We start from the raw sequence: 21,880 nt of genomic DNA, 5'->3' as shown, positions 1-21,880 counted from the left end.
CCATTCCACCATCGGAATTCAATTACTGAACATTATTCAACCAAATGATTACCACACATCCACTGGTTTGGAAATCTCTAGCAAAGCTTAGAAAATTAGAAGCAGAGCCAATCGTGTGTAGTCAAATTTCATCTAATGCTTCAGGTCATTTTCTATTTCTGCCTCCTCTCCTTGGACAGGCAGTGATTTTTCTGCTCAATTAGCCTCTGGAAATGACTGAAGTCCTCCCTTGACCAAGCTTTCTTGGTGTATCTCAATCTTTAAACATCCCTAGGGCTTTGCGCGCATTCAGTCCACCCCTCTTCAGTAAAGCCATCACAGCTGATTAATAGTCACAGCCTCTGCTAGTTCTCATTTCATGAAGCCAGGTCGTTACTTCATCTCCCCCTCCTGAAGCAACACAGGACAAGTACTTACTCACGGACTCTGCCCGCCTAATTTTGTTTCAATCAGCAAATCAGAGAAACCATCACTTAAAATTATTTATTTAAAGCAAACATCTCTGTACATCTTTATATACAGAAACAATGTACATAACCTGGCCTATATCACATAATCAAGTAGATATATGTAGTAAGTAGTTCTGCTCATTTGCTTTGCAGCCCAACTCCTATTGCCTCCCCGTACACCTGAAGCAGGGAGAACACAATGAATGATACTGATGAGCCAGTACTGTTTTGGTAATATAAATATATATAAATGTTGATGTGAACATCACACATTTATACACTTTAGATGAAGAATATTTTGAAATAATAAAAAAAAATCAGGTTAGAGACACAATAAAGCTCCCTCTATACTGCTTTGTCACAATGAGCCAAACATGGCAAATGGAACGAGCTCAGATCTTGTTCAGCATGGACATGTTGCATTGAAAGGCTGGTTTCTGTTCTGTATGACTATTGAGACACTCAGGGCCCGGGTTAGACACAACAATGCTTCTTCCGGGCCCCACCAAAACAAGCTTCAACTTGGCACCATCAATGTAGCAGATACTCCACATGGCTTCACCATGTCCTGTCCTGCCCAGCTCATTAAACTTCACAAACTAGCAAAGAACCTGATTACCTGGGCTTGGATTTAAAAGCACTGTGAACCAGAAGGCAGGAGGATGAAGAAAATTAACTCATCCTGTAAGCACAAGTGGTATTCAGGCTTGGACATTTAATGGGGGCTGAAGATGCTGGTGCCTACCCCCACCCTGGCGAGCTTGGGCTGAGCACTATGATTCTGGTGCCTGAGACTGGAGAGCAGCTGGGTGTGATGATCCCAGAATCTGGAGATGTTCAGCACTTTTGCTCGGGTATGACCTTGGTAACATGGCCAATGCCCTTGGTCACTCCTTCACGGAACAACAGCTTGGTGCCCACCTTCAGGTATTCCGGGTGTTTGATAAAGCGGAATTGCACAACCGCCTTCTCCCCCGTCCTCAGCTCCTCCTGCAACAGGCAATGGCACAGGTCAGAGGGAACCTGTCCGGCGATGGCACGGGCCAGAGGGAACCTGTCCGGCGATGGCACGGGCCAGAGGGAACCTGTCCGGCGGTGGCACGGGCCAGAGGGAACCTGTCCGGCGGGTGGGAGCCAAAGTAGTTAATGGGAAAGTCGATGCAAATATAAACTTTAAAGCAAACATATTCTGAAGACATATTATAGGATGCAAAACTGGGCTGAGAAGTGGCAGATGGAGTTCAACCAGATAAGTGTGAGGTGGTTCATTTTGGTAGGTCAAATATGATGGCAGAATATAGTATTAATGGTAAGACTCTTGGCAGTGTGGAGGATCAGAGGGATCTTGGGGGTCCGAGTCCATAGGACACTCAAAGCAGCTGTGTAGGTTGAGTCTGTGGTTAAGAAGGCATATGGTGTATTGGCCTTCATTAATCGTGGAATTGAATTTAGGAGCCAAGAGGTAATGTTGCAGCTATATAGGACCCTGGTCAGACCCCACTTGGAGTACTGTGCTCAGTTCTGGTCGCCTCACTACAGGAAGGATGTGGAAGCCATAGAAAGAGTGCAGAGAAGATTTACAAGGATGTTGCCTGGATTGGGGAGCATGCCTTATGAGAATAGGTTGAGAGAAGTCTGCCCTTTCTCCTTGGAGTGACGGAGGAAGAGAGGAGACCTGATAGAAGTGTATAAAATGATGAGAGGCATTGATCGTGTGGATAGTCAGAGGCTTTTCCCCAGGGCTGAAATGGCTAACACGAGAGGGCACAGTTTTAAGGTGCTTGGAAGTAGGTACAGAGGAGATGTCGGGTAAGTTTTTTTTATGCAGAGAGTGGTGAGTGCGTGGAGTGAGCTGCCAGCGGGAGTGGTGGAGGCGGAAACGATAGGGTCTTTTAAGAGACTCCTGGATGGCTACATGAAGCTTAGAAAAATAGAGGGCTATGGGTAAAGCCTAGGTAGTTCTAAGGTAGGGACATGTTCAGCACAGCTTTGTGGGCCAAAGGGCCTGTATTGTGCTGTAGGTTTTCCATGTTTCTAAGGCAGGAAAAGAGCAGAACTGGGAGCAAGGTCTGAGAAAATAAACTGCAATTATTTTAATGCTAGAAGCCTGACAAGCAATCAGATGAACTTGGGGTGGATTTGTACATGGGACTGTAACATTAGTTACAGCTCAATGGGACAGATGTGATAGAGGTAGGGATAATGGGGGGGGCGGGGTGGTAGAATATTTCTGAGGATTCTTCCGTGAGGCCACTTTGGTGGAATTTAAAAATACGTAAACACTGAAGGGATTTCAGTGAACACTAAACTTCCCAAGTAGTCAGTGAGAATTAGAAAAGAAAATTAAAGAGCTCACAGATAACTACAAAACAGAATCAGAATCAGGTTTATTATTACTGGCATGTGATGTGAAATTTGTTAACTTAGCAGCAGCAGTTCAATGCAATACATAATCTAGCAGAGAAAGAAAAAAATAATTAAAAAAAATATCAATAAACAAGTAAATCAATTACGTATATTGAATAGATTAAAAACATGCAAAAGCAGAAACTGTATATTAAAATAAAAGTGAGGTAGTGTCCAAAGATTCAATGTTCATTTAGGAATCGGATGGCAGAGGGGAAGAAGGGTTGTAATAGTAGATCAGCTTTAACCTCCTTCATGTGAACTGGGACTGCCATTGTACTAAAACCTCGGAGTGGGCAGAATGTGTTATGTGTTAAGTGTGGTGTCCTGGGAAAGTCTCCTGCAGCAGTATGCAGATTGCCCAACTAAACTGGGCACAGTATTGTTTGTAAATGATGCAGGGCAAATGACTGAAGTGCTAGTGGGGGAGCAGTTTGGGACTATAGACCATAATTCTTTAAGTTTTAAAAGTGTTATGGAAAAGGATAGGACTGTTCCACAATTTCAAGTCCTAAATTGGGACATTGCAACTTCCTCCCAATACCTCAGAATTAGCCGAGGTTGATTGGGAAGAGACTGTTTGCAGGTAAAGGGATTTATGGCAATTGGGAGGCTTTAAGGTGTGATAGGGAAAATTTAGATTAACATGTTTCTAGTAGAGTGAAAGGCAAGGCTAGCAGGATTAGACTACTGAGGCTATTATCAGGGGAAAAAAAGGGATGCATATGTCAGCCAGGATCAGGAGTCTCAGCTTGAAATGTCAAGTGTTTATTCCTCTCCATGGATGCTGCCTGCATTTTGTGTTACTCTGGATTTCCAGCATCTGCAGAATCTCTTGTGTTTAGGGTCAAGAGAATTCCTTGAGTACAAGGGAGGTAGGGGCAGATGAGGGAAAGTAGGGATAGCGCTGACAGATAAGGTAAAGGAGAATCTTAAGAGACAAGTATAGAAACAGAAAGATAACTAGGGAGAGAATAAGTCCCCTTAAGGATTGATATGGTTGTCTGGAAACACAGGAGATGGGCAATATGTTAAATTAATATTTCCCTTCAGTACTTACTGTGAAGAAGGTAATGCAAACTTGGTAATTTAGGGAAAGGGGATAGTAATGTTTTGGAGTGGATTCACTTTACAAAAGAGATAGTGCTGGTGGACTTAAAGGAAAATAAGGTGGATAAACCCCTGGGACCTGACAAATTGTATCCTAGGACATTGTGGGAAGGTAGGAACAATATCTGCCGGCAGAGATATTGGTGAAGTACTGAAGTACCAACATTGTTCCTTAACTTAAGGGCTGCAAGGACAAGCCAGGGAACTACAGGCTCGTGAGGCTGACAGTAGTGGGAAGATTACTGGATGAGATTCTGAGAGAAGATCTACCTACATTTGGAAAGGACTGATTATCCCTAATCAGCATGGCTGTGTGTGTGGGAAATGATGTCCCATGAATTTGAGTTTCTTTTGAAGATGTAACTAAGAGGATTGATAAAGGCAGGATGATAGACGCAAGGACTTTGGCAAGGTCTTTGATGAGGTCCTGCATGGTAGGCTGGTCTGGAAGGTTAGACCATAATGGATACAGGGTGAGCTGGTGAACTGGAAACATAATTGCTTTGATGGAAAGAGGCAGAGCATGGTTGTAGAGGATTGCTTTTGCAGATTGAAGGTCTGTGACCGGTGGTGTGACATAGGGATCAATGTTGCAACTGTTCTTGTTAACCATTAAAATTAATGATTTAGATGAAATGTAGTTGGCAGAAGTCTGCAAATGAAACCAGATTTGGCACTGTGGTGTAAGATTAATAATCTAGATTAATAATGATCTAGATCAACCAAAAAATGGACAAAGGAATCTAATTCAGGCAAGCAAGAAGAGTTACATTTTGAAAAGTTAATGGAGGGTAGGGCTTTCATTGTAAATGGTAGATCTAAGGTGTGCTGGCATTGGAGAGGATCCAGAGGTGGTTCATAAGAATTGTTCCTGGGAATGAAAAGGTTAATATATGAGGAGCATTTGATGGCTCTGGGCCTGTACTCACTGGAGTTTATAAGAGGGGGATCTCATTGAAACCTATCGAAAATTGAAAGGCACAGGCAGCGGTTGTGGAGATTTTCCTATGGTGAGTGAGACTAGGACTAGGGCGCACTGCCCAAATAGAGGGGTGTTTATTTAGAACGGAGATGAGAAGGAATTTCTTTAGTGAGAAGTAAGTGAATCTGGAATTCCTTGCCACAGACAGCTGTGGTGGCCACCATTGAGTATATTTAAAGCGGAGGTTGATAGGTTCTTGGTTAGTCAGGGCATCAAAGGTTACAGGGAGAAGGCAGGAAAAAGAAGTTGAGAGGGATAATAAATCAGCCATGATGGAACAGCAGAGAAGACTCAATGGGTCACGTGGCCTAATTCAGCTCCTATGTCTTAAGGTCCTACGTAGGGCCTTGGAGTGTTGGGTGATCAAAAAGCTGTATGACGTACTTGGTTTTCTCTCAGGCAGATACAGGAGTCAGGCTGTCATGTTACAGGTGTAAAAATATCATTGCTTAGACTGAATTTTAGTTTTAGAAGGATGTGCAAAGCTGGTAAGGGTGGGGGAAAGATTCATGAGGATGTTACCAGGACTGTTTTCCCTGAAGTGAAGGAGGCTGAGGGTGAAGATAAGGTGAATTGTCACAGTCCTTTTTCCCAGGTAGGGGAGCTTAGAGGGCACAAGATTTAAGGTGACAAAGGAAAGAATGAAGACCTGAGTAGCAACTTTCCCAACAAAGAGAGGGCACACAGAATGAGCTACAGAGATGTTTCAATAACATTTATACAGGATTTGGACATGGATAAGAAAGGTTTAGAGGGATATGGGCCAAATGTAATCAGTTCACAAAGGCACCTTGGTTGGCATGGACACGTTGAGCTGAACAGCCCGTTTCTGTGGCATATCTCAATGAATCAATGGAAACCAGGGTGGGCAGGCAGTACCGGAGGGAGATAGTGCCAGTTCCGTGGGGTGGGAAGTATGATCAGTGGGTGTAGTGAGAATGGGAGCTGAGGCCACACATACTCACCTTGCCATGGATCAGCTCTACGATGGCAGTCTGCCGTACATTACCCACGTGTACTGTCACCTGGAAGCCCTTGCGGAAGGTCTTTGCATGGAACAGCAAAACAATCTCAGATTCGAAGAAGGAGCTGACAGTTGGCTGCATCTCCAGGCTCACCATTACCATACCCTAGAAAAAAAAGTTCAGCACATCCTGCTCATCAACTTTATACTCGTACAGCCTGGGTCCTTACCCACCCCTGCCCCTCAGTTTTTCTCCCTTACCCATTCCCATCCACACTGCAATCAGCAGCAACCCTGCACCAGGACCCTCTCCCGTGCTGCCTGTTCGACTGTGAGTCTGTTACCCACAACAGTGAACGACGATTGGTACACCGCTGCACCAGTGTTGCCCGTCTCAAGCCTGCACGTGATGGAGGAGACACCCACCTTCCGCAGCAGAGCCCTGTCAAAGTTGCCCAGAGCCAGGGTGGCTGCCTGCCCTGCTCTCAGCACACGGCAGGCTGATCGGTTCCGCTGGATGCTGCACACTTTCAGAGGGAGGAACTGCCCGCTGTCTGTGGGGCCAACCACCAACTGCTCACCCTCTCTGCAGATGCCGCTGTGGAATAGACCACAATCAGACTTATTCACCTTAATGAAAGCAATCTCTATACAAACCATCAGTGAGAAATCAATCAGTCTATCCCCAACACTCCAAATCAGCCCCACTTTCAGCTTCACTGCGAGTCGCAATGCAGGAGGCAGACTCTGCCCGCTGTCAATTCCAATCAGATTTACCTTTATCCTGGCAGCCAGGGATTTCCCATGAGCCTACCTCACTTTCCTGATTTCCTTGACAAGTAGCAGCCAACACACCCTCCACTGTATATCGACCCTTAGTGTAGATAACTTGCAAAAGAATTAAGGGATGCTGATGGGCATCTCAGAGGGAATGGGACTGATAGGATTGCTTTTCTGGAAGGCAGCATGAATCTGTTGGAGACTATCGCTTCCTCGCATGGCATCGATTTGATGAGTCAGCTGAAGGGTGGGGAAATGTTAGGCAAATGGGACAGATGGGATACATCAGAGGTTGAGGGAAGGGGGGGGGGGGGGTCAAAAACCAAAGTTGACCAGCCAAACAACCAAAACAAGGATATTCTATGCAGTGGAGGTTGGTCTGGAGTGCACTCTCAGGGAAAGACAAATTCAATGGCTGTGTTCATGAGGGAACTGGACAAATGCTGAAGGGAGAGAACATGTGGACTGTGGTATGGATTACTGATAGAGTCAGTGCCCCAAATGGCCTCTTTCTGTGCTGTCCCAGAGTGAGAAAGACAATCCTATCAGCCTCACTCACCCACCCTGCTCCCTACCATAATGGACATTCCTGTACTTTGTTACTGAATTCACTCCTAACCAAGATAGTGATAATCCATCACTGCAGAAAGTTGCTGCTCGTGGTTCTCACACAGAAACACAGGAGAATGACCACAGTAGGAAGTAAGGCCACTGAGACACATTGTTGTTCTTACCTGTACAGGGTGCCACCAACAACTGTGCCCACGTCAGGGACAGAATAGATTTCATCTACCTGTAAAAACCAGGAACAATGAATCCACACATCCCGGCTGTCTAGACACACCCCCACCACGTCACCTTTCCTAGCCCTCTACTCGCCCCCCCCCCCCCACCACCACCAGAGCTATTGACGAGACTGTTTATGATGAAGCCACAGGGAGGGGGACCTGTGCTGTCTACTGGAATGTTCACATCCTTTGTGTTGTGAACAAGAGCAGTGCCGAGGGCCACAGAAGCCATAGGCTAACCAGAATTTTGTACAGGAATCTTCAGCAGAAAAAGCCAATCAGGAATATAATCGAGATTGACACTCCAGCTGCATACCAGCAAAGGAGAGGGCTACGTGCAGGCACCAGGGGAAAGGCATATTGGTCCCACAACATCCCGGCATGTGGTACCAAAGGAGTACTGCACTGCTGTAGGGGCATCTGAGCCTTGCCCCCTTTCAGCTATACCTTCTGCTAATTTCAAAAATCAATCGACACTGACTGGGAACAACCGGGCCATTTTCACACTGCTTGTGTTTAACCTGCTCTGTTCCCTCCATTACCAAGGATGTACAAACACAATCCCTGTCCTTTGCCGAGGCCACAGAACAGCGTGATGAACTCTGGTCTTTCGCTTTACCTGAAACTCAGTCAGCTGCTGCATGAGCTCCTCCTGCTCCTTACTGTTGGTCAGTGGAGGCAGCACATTGAGGAAAACCTTCAGCAGGTCCAAGTTTACCCCGTTCACACTGGACAGTGTGAAGATTGGAGTGATGCTAAACAGAACAAACAGGGACATTACCACACATGCTGCATTCCTGTCAGTGCTTCCCTGGCCTCTCATGTCACCACAGCTCACCAGCATTTATGGAATAACAGCCTAGCTGGTACCCAATTACTGCTCATCCTGCCTCAGTTGAGAAACTAGGATGGCCAGGACCCTCCTGAGGAAATAGGGCTGTAGTTGGGCACACCTTGTACAGGCTTGGCTCTGTCCTATACCCAGGTCCACCGTCTCATGCCAACAAAAACAACAGGCATTGTGTGCAAGGTAGAGGCATGGTTCAGGGCAGAGGGGTGCTACACTACACACCCATGCTCTTTTAGGGCATGAATAGGCAAGCCCCCCACCCCCCGGGATAATGATTTCCACTCAGCCATTCACACATCTGTCCGTGCATACCAGTCCCCCCATCTCCATTCCAACCGTGACCACACCTATCCATCCACTGACAGAGCTACAGAACCAGTGTCGAGCCAATTAACACCTACCACTAATTAGCTTGGAATGAAATGTTTTCTGGTCGATATGAAGAGATAGACCTGGAATCATGGCAGGCTGGGCAAGGAATGCATTCCCCTGATTACATCAAAGAACTACGTGGGCTCATACAACTCTGCAGTAGTTTCATCATCACCAGTAGAGACTAAAGTACTACATACTGCAAAGTTAATTGCATTCCCTTGGTGGAATCTCCTCAGCTGATGTGCTGTAGTTAAACTTTGCATCTCCAGTCCATCCTCTGAAGTACTGGTGGTGATTCCACCAGATGCAGATGGAATTTACAGGCCTTTCAGCCCATCTACTCTGTGCTACCTCATGTCCTGGAACAACCAGTGATCATGAGGAGCACTGAAGAAATGCATGGCTGCCCTTGTTCCCTTCCTTGCCCCCAAGCTCGTCCAGTGTCCCCTGAAATACATTAGCACCTTCTCATGAGGCAGCTCCATGTCCGAGTTTGTGAATGGACTTAATGGCCTTCTATTTATATTCCACATAGGCGTAGCCCTTCTAACCATGAAACTCCTCCATCTCCAGCTCTTTGTAGCTCACTCAGCCACATGCCCACAGATAGCTGTTTATGATCTCCAGTGCCTCACAAGGAGACTACAGTGAGTGATTAATGAACACAGACTCACACACTGAGTCTAATGCCAGATAGGCTCGTAAGCGCCGGGGAAAAGTCCGACATGTTACCTGGGTGACTGGGCAAACTGCTGGGCAGCTGTTACTGCATCATCGCTGCTCGACACCAGCAGCGGCACCTTGTTACACCCTGGCTGCTTCAGGACCACCTCCAGCTGCCTGACGGTGCGATCGATGGTGCTCTTGGTGCACAGGTCCACTTTACTGATCACAATGAAGAAGGGCACCTTGAGGGCCATGGCCAAGCCTAGGTGTTCCCGGGTGGTGCCAGCTACAGGCGCAAGAGATGGCAGAAGATCAGACAACCACCAAGCAGAAGTCACAGAGTTATTGTCTAGTTAGTCAAAAGGTAGACCCTTTCACCCGCGACTGAGCTAGAGTGGAGGATGAGGGGGACGGGGTGGCCAGACAGTTGTGCAACATTACATGGGGTATAGACAGGGTAGACAGCAAGAAACTCATCAGTCAGAGTAGGTTCAGAGGAGGTTCATGGAATGATAGGTTCATCGTATGAGAAGTGATTTATGGCTCTTGGCCTTCAGTACTTTCAGCAAGATGACGACATGACTGCTCGCAGCAGCTTCTATAGGGTCAACAAAAGGTCCTATCATTCTACTTAAACATACATCTAATGACTGCAAGATCCTGTTGTATGTTAAGTACTGTAGGTCTACACCATCAGTGAGCTGCTTGCTGGTGGAGATAATGAAAGAGCTGTGCAACGTGCTGCTGCCTGAGTTGATGGAGGCTGACAGTCAATTAGCGAGTGGCCACCATGGTTGCTTTTCTCGTGATCGCAAGACCCCTTTGGACATTGTTAATTTGGTACGCAGCAGGTTTGATTCACTGATTCATTGGACGTGAGCAGGGGCGGATGCAGGGGAACTGCCTGAAGCCATGGTGTCACCTGTTTGTAGCCGCTCAGGGTGAGGGACGAAGCCACTGTGCTTCACTGGGGCTGATACGGCGCAGTGTCCAGAAAGGAGTCGGAACTGCCCACCCAGGATTTTGCTTGGCAGGAGACAAGCTGTGTTGTAGCCAGCTGCAGATGTTATAGCCGCACTCAGCGGACTCAGGACTCAAGCTGCGGGGTTTGCTTGCTTTTCAGCTGCCGGAGAGGCATCCGAGCCGCCGCACTCACCAGGGGTGTATGTGCATATTCTGCGTCATTATATTTTTACTGATAATCTATATGGGCTTGTTGACCTGTATGCATCAAGCCACGGCATAGGGTGGGGAGGGGGCAGGTGGGCCACCGTCTTGGGACTATTATTACATGATTGTGATCTTGTGTGTGTTTACTGTGTGTGACTGGTTGTAAAGTGTCTTTGTACCTTAACTCTATAGTAATGCTGTCTCATTTGGCTGTATTCATGTACAGTGGCATGCAAAAGTTTGGGCACCCTGGTCAAAATTTCTGTTACTGTGAATAACTAAGTGAGTAAAAGATGAACTGATTTCCAAAAGGCATAAAGTTAAAAATGACACATTTCTTTAATATTTTAAGCGAGATTACTTTTTTATTTCCATCTTCTACAGTTTCAAAATAACAAAAAAAAGGAAAAGGGCCCGAAGCAAAAGTTTGGGCACCCTTCATGGTCAATACTTAGTAACACCACCTTTGGCAAGTATCACAGCTTGTAAACGCTTTCTGTAGCCAGCTAAGAGTCTTTCAATTCTTGTTTGGGGGAGTTTTCTCCCATCCCTCCTTGCAAAAGGCTTCTAGTTCTGTGAGATTCTTGGGCTGTCTTGCATGCACTGCTCTTTTGAGGTCTATCCACAGATTTTCGATGATGTTTAGGGTGGGGGACTGTGAGGGCCATGGCAAAACCTTCAGCTTGCACCTCTTGAGGTAGTCCATTGTGGATTTTGAGGTGTGTTCAGGATCATTATCCTGTTGTAGAAGTCATCCTCTTTTCATCTTCGGCTTTTTTTTTTTTATGGACGGTGTGATGTTTGCTTCCAGAATTTGCTGGCATTTAATTGAAGTAATTCTCCCCTCTACCAGTAAATGTTCCCCGTGCCACTGGCTGCAACACAAGCCCAAAGCATGATCGATCCACCCCCGTGCTTAACAGTTGGAGAGGTGTTCTTTTCATGAAATTCTGCACCCTTTTTTCTCTGAACATACCTTTGCTCATTACGGCCAAAAAGTTCTATTTTAACTTCATCAGTCCACAGGACTTGTTTCCAAAATGCATCAGGCTTGTTTAGACGTTCCTTTGCAAACTTCTAATGCTGAATTTTGTGGTGAGGATGCAGGAAAGGTTTTCTTCTGATGACTCTTCCATGAAGGTCATATTTGTGCAGGTGTCGCTGCACAGTAGAACAGTGCACCACCACTCCAGAGTCTGCTAAATCTTCCTGAAGGTGTTCTGCTGTCAAACGGGGGCTTTGATTTGCCTTTCTAGCAATCCTACGAGCAGTTCTCTCGGAAAGTTTTCTTGATCTTCCAGACCTCAACTTGACCTCCACCTATTAACTGCCATTTCTTAATTACATTATGAACTGAGGAAACGGCTACCTGAAAGAGCTTTGCTATCTTCTTATAGCCTTCTCCTGCTTAGTGGGCATCATTTATTTTAATTTTCAGACTGCTAGGCAGCTGCTTAGAGGAGCCCATGGCTGCTGATCGTTGGGACAAGGTTTGAGGAGTCAGGGTATTTATAAAGCTTTGAAATTTGCATCAGCTGGCCTTTCCTAACGATGACTGTGAACAAGCCATAGCCCTAACAAGCTAATTAAGGTCTGAGACCTTGGTGAAAGTTATCTGAGAGCTCAAATCTCTTGGGGTGCCCAAACCTTTGCATGGTGCTCCTTACCTTTTTTCCCCCACTCTAAATTGTACAAAACAAAAATAATACACTAATCTTGCTTAAAATGTTGAAAAGAATGTTTCATCTTTAACTTTATGACTTTTGGAGATCAGTTCATCTTCTACTCACTTAACTATGCACAGTAACAGAAATCTTGACTGGGGTGCCCACACTTTTGCATGCCACTGTATGGTTAAATGACAATTAAACTTGAATTGAATGTAGTCACTGAAATTTAGAAGAAAGAGGGGGATCTCACTGAAACCTATCAAATTATTTCTTCAGCGGTTTGAATGGGACACGACTGTGCAAGTGCGTGGAGGTCGGCCAGTGAGAACAGCAAGAAGAGCTTAAAAAGACAGATTTACAGAGCGGGCATCAGAGTAGTGGGAGACAGAGTAGGAAGGTTTTGGCTCAATGGGGCTTCAGCGATAAGGGGTCAAGGCCAGGTAGGTTATCTGTTTAAAATAAAGACAGAAGGTATGTGTGTGAGGCCAGTGTTCTGTGCTCGGTGTCAGATGTGGGAAGTCCTGGAGACTCCCAGCCTCCCGGACGACCACATCTGCACAGGTGCATCAAGCTGCAGCTCCTTAGAGACTGGGTTAGGGAACTGGAGCTGCAGCTCGATGACCTTCGTCTGGTCAGGGAGAGTGAGGAGGTGATAGAGAGGAGCTATAGACAGGTAGTCACCCCAGGACCACAAGAGACAGAGAAGTGGGTAACAATCAGGAGAGGGAAGAGCAAGAAGCAGGTATTAGAGAATACCCCAGTGGCAGTCCCCCTTAACAATAAGTATTCCTGCTTGAGTACTGTTGGGAGGGATGGCCTATGTGAGGGAAGCAACAGTGGTTACACCTCTGGCACGGAGTCTGGCCCTGTAGCTCAGAAGGGTAGGGAAAGGAAGAGGATGGCGGCAGTGATAGAGGACTCTATAGTTATGGGGTCAGACAGGCGATTCTGTGGACACAAGAAAGAAAAGTGGATGGTAGATTGCCACCCAGGTGCCAGGGTCCGAGATGTTTCTGATCACGTCCACGATATCTTGAAGTGGGAAGGAGAACAGCCAGAGGTCGTGGTACATATTGGTAGCAATGACATAGGTAGGAAAAGGGAGGAGGTCCTGAAAACAGACTACAGGGAGTTAGGAAAGAAGTTGAGAAGCAGGACCTCAAAGGTAGTCATCTCGGGATTACTGCCTGTGCCACGTGACAGTGAATATAGGAATAGAATGAGGTGGAGGATAAATGCGTGTCTGAGGGATTGGAGCAGGGGGCAGGGATTCAGACTTCTGGATCATTGGGACCTCTTCTGGGGCAGGTGTGACTGTACAAAAAGAACGGGTTGCACTTGAATTCGAGGGGGAACAATATCCTGGCGGGAAGGTTTGCTAAGGCTATTGGGGAGAGTTTCAACTAATTTTGCTGGGGGGTGGGAACCGAACTGAAGTGACGGATGAAAGGGAGGTTGGCTCACAAATAGAGAAAGCTTGGAGACAGTGCAAAAGGGAGGACAGGCAGGTGATAGAGAAGGGACGCGCTCAGACCGATGGTTTGAGATGTGTCTCTTTTAATGTGAGGAGTATTATGAATAAAGCAGATGAGCTTAGAGTGTGGATCAGCACTTGGAGCTATGATGTTGTGGCCATTACAGAGACTTGGATGGTGCAGGGGCAGGAATGGTTACTTCGAGTGCCAGGCTCCAGATGTTTCAGAAAGGACAGGGAGGGAGGCAAAAGAGGTGGGAGCGTGGCACTGTTGATCAGAGATAGTGTCACGGCTGCAGAAAAGGAGGAAGTCATGGAGAGGTTGTCTATGGAATCTCTGTGGGTGGAAGTTAGGAATAGGAAGGGGTCAATAACTCTACATGGTGTTTTTTTATAGACCACCCAATAGTAACAGGGACATCGAGGAGCAGAGAGGGAGAGAGATTCTGGAAAGGAGTAATAATAACAGGGTTGTTGTGGTGGGAGATTTTAATTTCCCATGTACTGATTGGCATCTCCTTAGAGTGAGGGGTTTAGATGGGGTAGAGTTTGTTAGGTATGTTCAGGAAGGTTTCTTGACACAATATGTAGATAAGCCTACAAGAGCAGAGGCTGTACTTGATCTGGTATTGGGAAATGAACCTGGTCATTTTGGAGATAGTGATCACAATTCTATCTCCTTTACCACAGCATTGGAGAAGGATAGGAACAGACAAGTTAGGGAAGCATTTAATTGGAGTAAGGGGAAATATGAGGCTATCAGGCAGGAACTTGGAAGCATAAATTGGGAACAGATGTTCTCAGGGAAACGTACGAAAGAAATGTGGCAAACGTTCAGGGGATATTTGCGTGGGGTTCTGAGTAGGTACGTTCCAATGAGACATGGAAAAGATGGTAGGGTACAAGATCCGTGGTGTACAAAGGCTATTGTAAATCTAGTCAAGAAGAAGAGCTTACGAAAGGTTCAAAAAACTAGGTAATGATAGGAATCTAGATTATAAGGTCAGCAGGAAGGAGCTTAAGAAAGAAATTAGGAGAGCCAGAAGGGGCCATGAGAAGGCCTTGGCGGACAGGATTAAGGAAAACCCCAAGGCATTCTACAAGTATATGAAGAGCAAGAGGATAAGACGTGAGAGAATAGGACCAATCAAGTGTGACAGTGGAAAAGTGTGTATGGAACCAGAGGAAATAGCGGAGGTAATGAATACTTTGCTTCAGTATTTACTACGGAAAAGGATCTTCGCGATTGTAGCGATGACTTGCAGTGGACTGAAAAGCTTGAGCATGTAGATATTAATGAAGAGGATTTGCTGGAGCTTTTGGAAAGCATCAATTTGGATAAGTCACCGGGACCGAATGGGATGTACCCCAGGCTACTGTGGGAAGCGAGGGAGGAGATTGCTGAGCCTCTGGCGATGATCTTTGCATCATCAATGAGGATGGGAGAGGTTCTGGAGGATTGGAGGGTTGTGGATGTTGTTTCCTTATTCAAGAAAGGAAGTAGAGATAGCCCAGGAAATTATAGGCCAGTGAGTCTTACTTCAGTGGTTGGTAAGTTGTTGGAGAAGATCCTGAGAGGCAGGACTTGTGAACATTTTGAGAGGCATAATATGATTAGGAATAGTCAACATGGCTTTGTCAAAGGCAGGTCATACCTTATGAGCCTGACTGAATTTTTTGAGGATGTGACTAAACACTGATGAAGGTAGAGCCGTAGATGTTGTGAATATGGATTTCAGCAAGGCATTTGATAAGGTTCCCCATGCAAGGCTTATTGAGAAAGTAAGGAGGCATGGGATCCAAGGGGACATTGCTTTGCGGATCCAGAACTGGCTTGCCCACAGAAGGCAAAAAGTGGTTGTAGACGGGTCATATTCTGCATGGAGGTCGGTGACCAGTGGAGTGTCTCAGGGATCTGTTCTGAGACCCCTACTCTTCGTGATTTTTTATAAATAACCTGGATGAGGAAGTGGAAGGATGGGTTAGTAAATTTGCTGATGACAAAGGTTGGGGGTGTTGTGGATTGTGGGGAGGCCTGTCAGAGGTTACAACAGGACATTGATAGGATGCAAAACTGGGCTGAGAAGTGGCAGATGCAGTTCAACACAGATAAGTGTGAGGTGGTTCATTTTGGTAGGTCAAATATGATGGCAGAATATAGCATTAATGGTAAGACTCTTAGCAGTGTGGAGGATCACAGGGATCTTGGGGTCCGAGTTCATAGGACACTCCAAGCTGCTACGCAGGTTGACTCTGTGGTTAAAAAGGCATATGGTGCATTGGCCTTCATCAATCGTGGGATTGAGTTTAAGAGCAGAGAGGTAATGCTGCAGCTACATAGGACCCTGGTCAGACCCCACTTGGAGTACTGTGCTCAATTCTGGTCGCCTCACTACAGGAAGGATATGGAAACCATAGAAAGGGTGCAGAGGAGATTTACAAGGATGTTGCCTGGATTGGGGAGCAAGCCTTATGAGAATTGGTTGAGTGAACTCGGCCTTTTCTCCTTGGAGTGGTGGAGGATGAGAGGTGACCTGATAGAGGTGTACAAGATAATGAGAGGTACTGATCATGTGGATAGTCAGAGGCTTTTCCCCAGCGCTGAAATGGCTAGCACAAGAGGGCATAGTTTTAAGGTACTTGAAAGTAGGTAGGGGAGATGTCACGGGTAATTTTTTTTTTTCCTTTTTACGCAGAGAGTGGTGAGTGCGTGGAACGGGCTGCCGGCAGCGGTGGTGGAGGCAGTAACGACAGGGTCTTTTAAGATGGATGGCTACATGGAGCTTAGAAAAAAAGAGGGCTATGGGTAAAGCCTAGATAGTTCTCAGGTAAGGACATGTTCGGCACAGCTTTGTGGGCTGAAGAGCCTGTATTGTATAACCGTATAACAATTACAGCATGGAAACAGGCCATCTTGGCCCTTCTAGTCCGTGCCGAACTCTTACTCTCACCTCGTCCCACCGACCTGTACTCAGCCCATAACCCTCCATTCCTTTCCTGTCCTGTAGGTTCTGTGCTGTAGGTTTTCTGTGTTTCTATGTTTCAAATGTTAAAAGGCCTAGAGTGGATGTGGAGAGGATGTTGCCATGACGGGTAAGTCTAGAAGTTGAGCGCATAGCCACAGTTTAGAAGGATGCCCATTTAAAACAGAGAAGAGGAAGAATTTCTTTAGCTAGGGGGTGGTGAATCTGTGGAATTCATTGCCACAGGTGGCTATGAAGGTCAGGTCATCGGAGGTATTTAAGGCAGAGGTTGATAGGTTCTTAATCAGTCAGGGCATGAAAGATTACAGGGAGAAGGCTGGAGAATGGTGTTGGGTATGAAATGGATCAGCCATGATGAAATGGCAGAAGGCTTGATGGGCCAAATGGCCGAATTCTGCTCCTATGTCTTATGAAAACACTTCCCCTTTACGAAGGTGCACAGGTTTAGATGGAAATAAGGGTTAAAGGGTTGGCATTTGGAAGAAATGTTGGAGCCACAGACTCCCGCAACATTTAAGTATCTAGAAGTTCACCAGAATCATCCAAGTCCTAAAAGGCTACAGACCAAAGGCTGGTAAACAAAATGACACAGATGTGAATGCAATAATCAGCACGGACATGGTAGGCCATAGGGCTGTGAGATTCTGTGACAGAATGCTGGCAAGTTTTGCCTGCTCTTTGGGCGGGGTGACAGAGTTTCAGTTTACTGTAGTTCAGACTCTTATCAGCAGCCCACGTCTGGCCCAATCTCTACAGACAGTCCATCATGCAGCCAGCTTGCTGGAGTTACAGGCAGAACACATGGATCCTAAAAGCTGAGGTGGGAAGAAGCGATTCTGCTTTCTGACTGCATGGTAGCTCTGGGGACAAGTGAGGTCTGATTCTGGGAGAGCCTACAGCAGCTCCCTTCACCACTTTATCTCTGAAGTTATTTCCATGGACTACATCCTCATCCAGAGGCCTGTACACAAAGCACAGGGGTTGTTTGAGACAAGGGTCATCACAAATCAACACTTCGCAAAAGGGTTCAGAGACAAGGATCAGAAGCCAGTGATCACATCATGTGCCACTCAGTGCCCAGCAATGCATCCATTCCCTCCCCCCACACCAGCCCATATTTAAAAGACATACCTATGCCAGTGTTGGCACTGACAACAAGCATGGCAAAATCCGGGCAATAACTGGTCAGGCCAAAGATGGTAGTCTTTAGGTACTTGTGGTGCCCTGCCAGGTCAATGAAGGTGATCATCTTGGAGGCACTTTCACAGATGACTTCTGCTGTCCGTGAACCACTGTAATTTACCACCTTCAGGAGAAGGACAGCAACATATTAGACTACAGAGAGGTAAGCCTGAGCCTGACCCAGGTATATTCAGTGGGCCTGAAGGAGCACCAATAACCTAAAAACCTAGTCTATGCATTGTGAACTGGGAATGGAGTCCCATCCTCTATCCAGAGAGTGCTGGTGTGACACCCCACCTTCACTCATTGCCATGTGTGGTGGAAACCTGGAAAAGAGTGGTGAGGCAGAGACTCCCACAACATCGTAGTGGTGCCTAGATGAGCACTTGAAGCAGAAACCAAGTGCTGGTAAATGGGACTTGTAGCCATGGATGTGGTGAGCCATTTTTTGTACTGGATGACTTTGAGCTTGGACGAAAAAAACACTTGGAAAAGTACATGGATAGGAAAGCTTTCAGGACTAACCCATGTAGACAATTTGATTGGGCTGAACGGTCTTGTCCTGTGCTCCATGACACAGAGCAGCAGCAACCTAGCACAGGCCAACGACATACTGGAGGCCATTCAGTACATTGTCCCTAGTCTTCCCCTTCAGTTGGTGCGGGTTGAACATTTCAAGGAGGTGGGACCACACTGAGCAGACAGATAACATTCTTCCCTGGGATGTTTCAGGAGATACCTCTTGAACCTTAACTGTCTGCCATCTAAACCCAGTACTGGAAGGATATTAGAATGGCCGTCCCATAAACCCATCCCAGCCTTACACTTCGCCACAGACCTTGACAGGATGGTTAATCCTAGCGTTTCTGACACTGCCCTGCTCTGCTCCAGATCAGATAATTCTATATCAGGCCAGGGAGGCAGGGGAATCTGTAGGATCATAGATCACAACTGTACCTCTCCTTTGCTGTTGAATCCCAGGATTTCAAAGCTTATGCTGGAAGTTCGCCCCGACTGGATTTCATGTAGGTGCCTGAAGAGGTTGAGTCGTGCTCTACCACGCCCATTGTCCAACTCGCCCTGTGTTAGGACTCCCAGCAGAGTTGACTTCCCAGAGTCCGCGTTTCCGAGAACTGCCACTCGCAAGTCGAGGAACTGCAGGAGGCGAGAGCACAGGTTACACCTGCCTGTCCCTGCAGAGCCATGTACCAACTGCTCCCTCAAGGTATCCCCCTCCTCCTACCGCTTCACCTGAATGCAACATCATAATCTTCATTCACACCATTCAACCCACCACACCTGTACCAGCTCTTAGAAGGTCCATCAAATCCACAAATACAGTGTGGTGGGAAAGTCCTTGACTAATAATCCAGAGCATTTGACAGTCCAATCACCCTTGCTCCATCTTTGTCTCAGGATACAGCTAGGCACTGGAAGCTTCAGCATATTACATATTACCCCACAGCTTATGAGTCATCGCCAATAGATCATGTCTGACTTGCCAGTCTGGGGAGACTCCGGATTTCAGTGATATACACCCCATCAGTGAGACCACAAGATAGAGGAGCAGAATTAGGCCATTTGGCCCATCGAGTCTGCTCCGCCGTTCAATCACAGCTGATCCTTTTTTCCCCCCTCAGCCCCACTGCCCAGCCTTCTCCCTTTAACCTTTGATGCCATATCCAATCAAGAACCTATCAAGCTTTGCTTTGAATACACCCAGCGACCTGGCCTCCACAGCTGCCTGTGGTAACAAATTCCACAAATTCACTACCCTCTGGCTGAAGAAATTTCTCCGCATCTGTCTTAAATGGACACCCCGCTATCTTGAGGCTGTGCCCTCTTATCTTACACTCCCCCACCATGGGAAACATCCAGGCCTTTCAACATTCAAAAGGTTTCAATAAGATTCTTCTAAATTCTAGTGAGTACAGACCCAGAGCCATCAAACATTCCTTGTATGATAACCCTTTCATTCCTGGGATCATCCCTGTGAACCTCCTCTGAACCCTCTTCAATGCCAGCACATCTTTTCTTAGATAAGGAGCCCAAAACTGTTCACAATACCGAAGGTGAGACCTCTCCAGTACCTTATAAAGCCTCAGCATCACATCCCTGCTCTTGAATTCTAGACCTCTTGAAATGAATGCTAACATTACATTTGCCTTCCTCACCACCAATTCTACCTGCAAGTTAACCTTTAGTGGGTGACAAAATGCTCGGGGTACGGCTGACAGAGTTCCTCACACCCTTAGACAAATTACAACACTGTCCCCTGTGAGCAGTGGCCGTCACCATGTTTCAGTGGTATCTGGGAGAACGAGGGGACCAGTTCTGGCCTGTACCTGCTGATCATCAGGAACTTTCCGAATCAGCACCTCGGCTATCCGCCTGGGCGAGTCCAAGTCGTATGCCACGTTGCACTCCCGCAGGATTGTGATGTCAGCTCCAACCCTGTGCACAAAACAAGCACAGCTCAGCAACCAGCAAACACACAGACCCTGGGCTCAGCCAACACGGAGGCAGACACAGAGCTCTGACGTGCACCAAGACGGGATTCCAGTACCCTCCCTGCTCCAAGATAATGAACATAATTACTTCTCTGCCATCTTGCGCAGGGTCTTGAGTGAAGCCTTTAGCTCATCTTCGGAGAGCCCCACCAACAGACCATTGTCTTCCACCCCGATCTGATAAACGGCCTCACCACGACCCTCCTGAAGGCGCCACTTCATCTGTGTGACCAAGTGCTCGAAGCGGTACTGTGAGGGGTTGACTAACTTCAGCTGAGGATACAAAGCATGAGTTACTAGGCAATCAGAGGCATCTGAAGGGACACAAGCAGCTGGTTTGGGATCACATTAAATCCCATCCTCCTGCTACATTTGACCCTTTCCAGTTTGTTTATCATTCAAGTTGGTCTACTGATGATGCCATAGTCTCTTCACTCCACTCTGTCCTGTTCTACATGGAAAATAGTGCCTCATGTACCAGGATGCTGTTTATCGGCTTCAGCTCAGTGTTTAATACAATCACCTTTCAGAAGCTGACGGGTAAACTATCCTCATTGGGTCTCAACACCCCTTTCTGTAACTGGATTTTGGACTTCTCGACAGAAAGGCCAAAATGCGTGTTGGCAGAGGCACCTCATTGTGAGCACCAGCACCTCCAGGGCTGCGTGCTCAGCCCACTGCTGATGTGTGACTGCACTGCTACCAAATCAAGTTTTCTGATGAGACCAGTTGTTGGCATCATCAACAACAATAATGAGCTGGCATACAGAGAGGCTTTAGGGTGGTGCAGTCTAACCTCTCCTCATTGCATATACAGCTCATTTGTGAAGAGAGTTAGGAGCATTAAGTTTCTGGGAGTGCACATAATGCACAGTCTCATCTGGCCCCTCAACACCATCTCTTTGATCAAGAAAGAACTGCAGCATCTCCACTTCCTGAGATTAAGGTGAGTGATGCTCCCCCACCCCCCATTATAATCGATTTCTACAGGAGCACGATCAAATGTCCTGACCAGCCTCATCACTATCTGATAAAGGAATTGTAAAGCATCGGACTGCAAGTCTCTACAAAGAATTGCGAAGACAGCTGAGTGGATCATTAGAGTCTCTTTTCCATCTAGAGATATTGATCAGGAGTGCTGATTGTTCACTGTCGACTGGATGGGAGGGACCACTGACAATTCAGAGCCCTTAGAATTGTCAATGATCCTTCCCATCTGTCCAACAATCCCTTTAACCTCATCATCAGGAGGGAGATCCATAGGATGGGTAACAGCTTCTTCCCCCAGACTGCAAGGTTACTGAACTCCCTGCCACCATGCAGGTCTCATCACACATGAAGTGCCAGTAGCATTATACTGTTTACTTTTTAACTTGTGCCACAAAGAGACCTTAGTACTTGTGAATTTACGAGTGGTAATATTACTTTGTTTTATGTTTGTATGTATTATGTACTGTGTTGTGCACCTTGGTCTGGAGGAACGATGTGTATGGCAATAAACTTGAAACTTGATTCATCCA

General features: G+C 46.6%; 1 protein-coding gene across 2 annotated transcripts in view; it reads right to left on the bottom strand.

The window, feature by feature from the left end:
- Window positions 1-469: 469 nt before the first annotated feature.
- gtpbp2b (GTP binding protein 2b) overlaps window positions 470-21,880 on the bottom strand; it is a 30,609-nt gene continuing 9,198 nt past the window's right edge. Inside the window, exons 3-12 of one of the 2 annotated variants that reach the window (XM_072249138.1) lie at window positions 20,449-20,633; window positions 20,196-20,304; window positions 18,808-19,005; window positions 17,800-17,974; window positions 9,437-9,656; window positions 8,099-8,234; window positions 7,426-7,484; window positions 6,338-6,509; window positions 5,913-6,077; window positions 470-1,439 (exon numbers count right to left, since the gene is read on the bottom strand). In XM_072249138.1, coding sequence (XP_072105239.1) covers window positions 1,287-1,439; window positions 5,913-6,077; window positions 6,338-6,509; window positions 7,426-7,484; window positions 8,099-8,234; window positions 9,437-9,656; window positions 17,800-17,974; window positions 18,808-19,005; window positions 20,196-20,304; window positions 20,449-20,633 — 1,572 coding nt within the window. In that variant the 3' untranslated portion in view covers window positions 470-1,286. The remainder of the gene's footprint in view (window positions 1,440-5,912; window positions 6,078-6,337; window positions 6,510-7,425; window positions 7,485-8,098; window positions 8,235-9,436; window positions 9,657-17,799; window positions 17,975-18,807; window positions 19,006-20,195; window positions 20,305-20,448; window positions 20,634-21,880) is intronic. The other variant, XM_072249144.1, reaches the window with a different exon arrangement.

Source organism: Mobula birostris, chromosome 2, assembly GCF_030028105.1.
Source record: "Mobula birostris isolate sMobBir1 chromosome 2, sMobBir1.hap1, whole genome shotgun sequence".
NCBI lineage: Eukaryota > Metazoa > Chordata > Chondrichthyes > Myliobatiformes > Myliobatidae > Mobula > Mobula birostris.
Note: the sequence above shows the minus strand (reverse complement) of the source record. Positions and strands in the feature narration are given on the sequence as shown.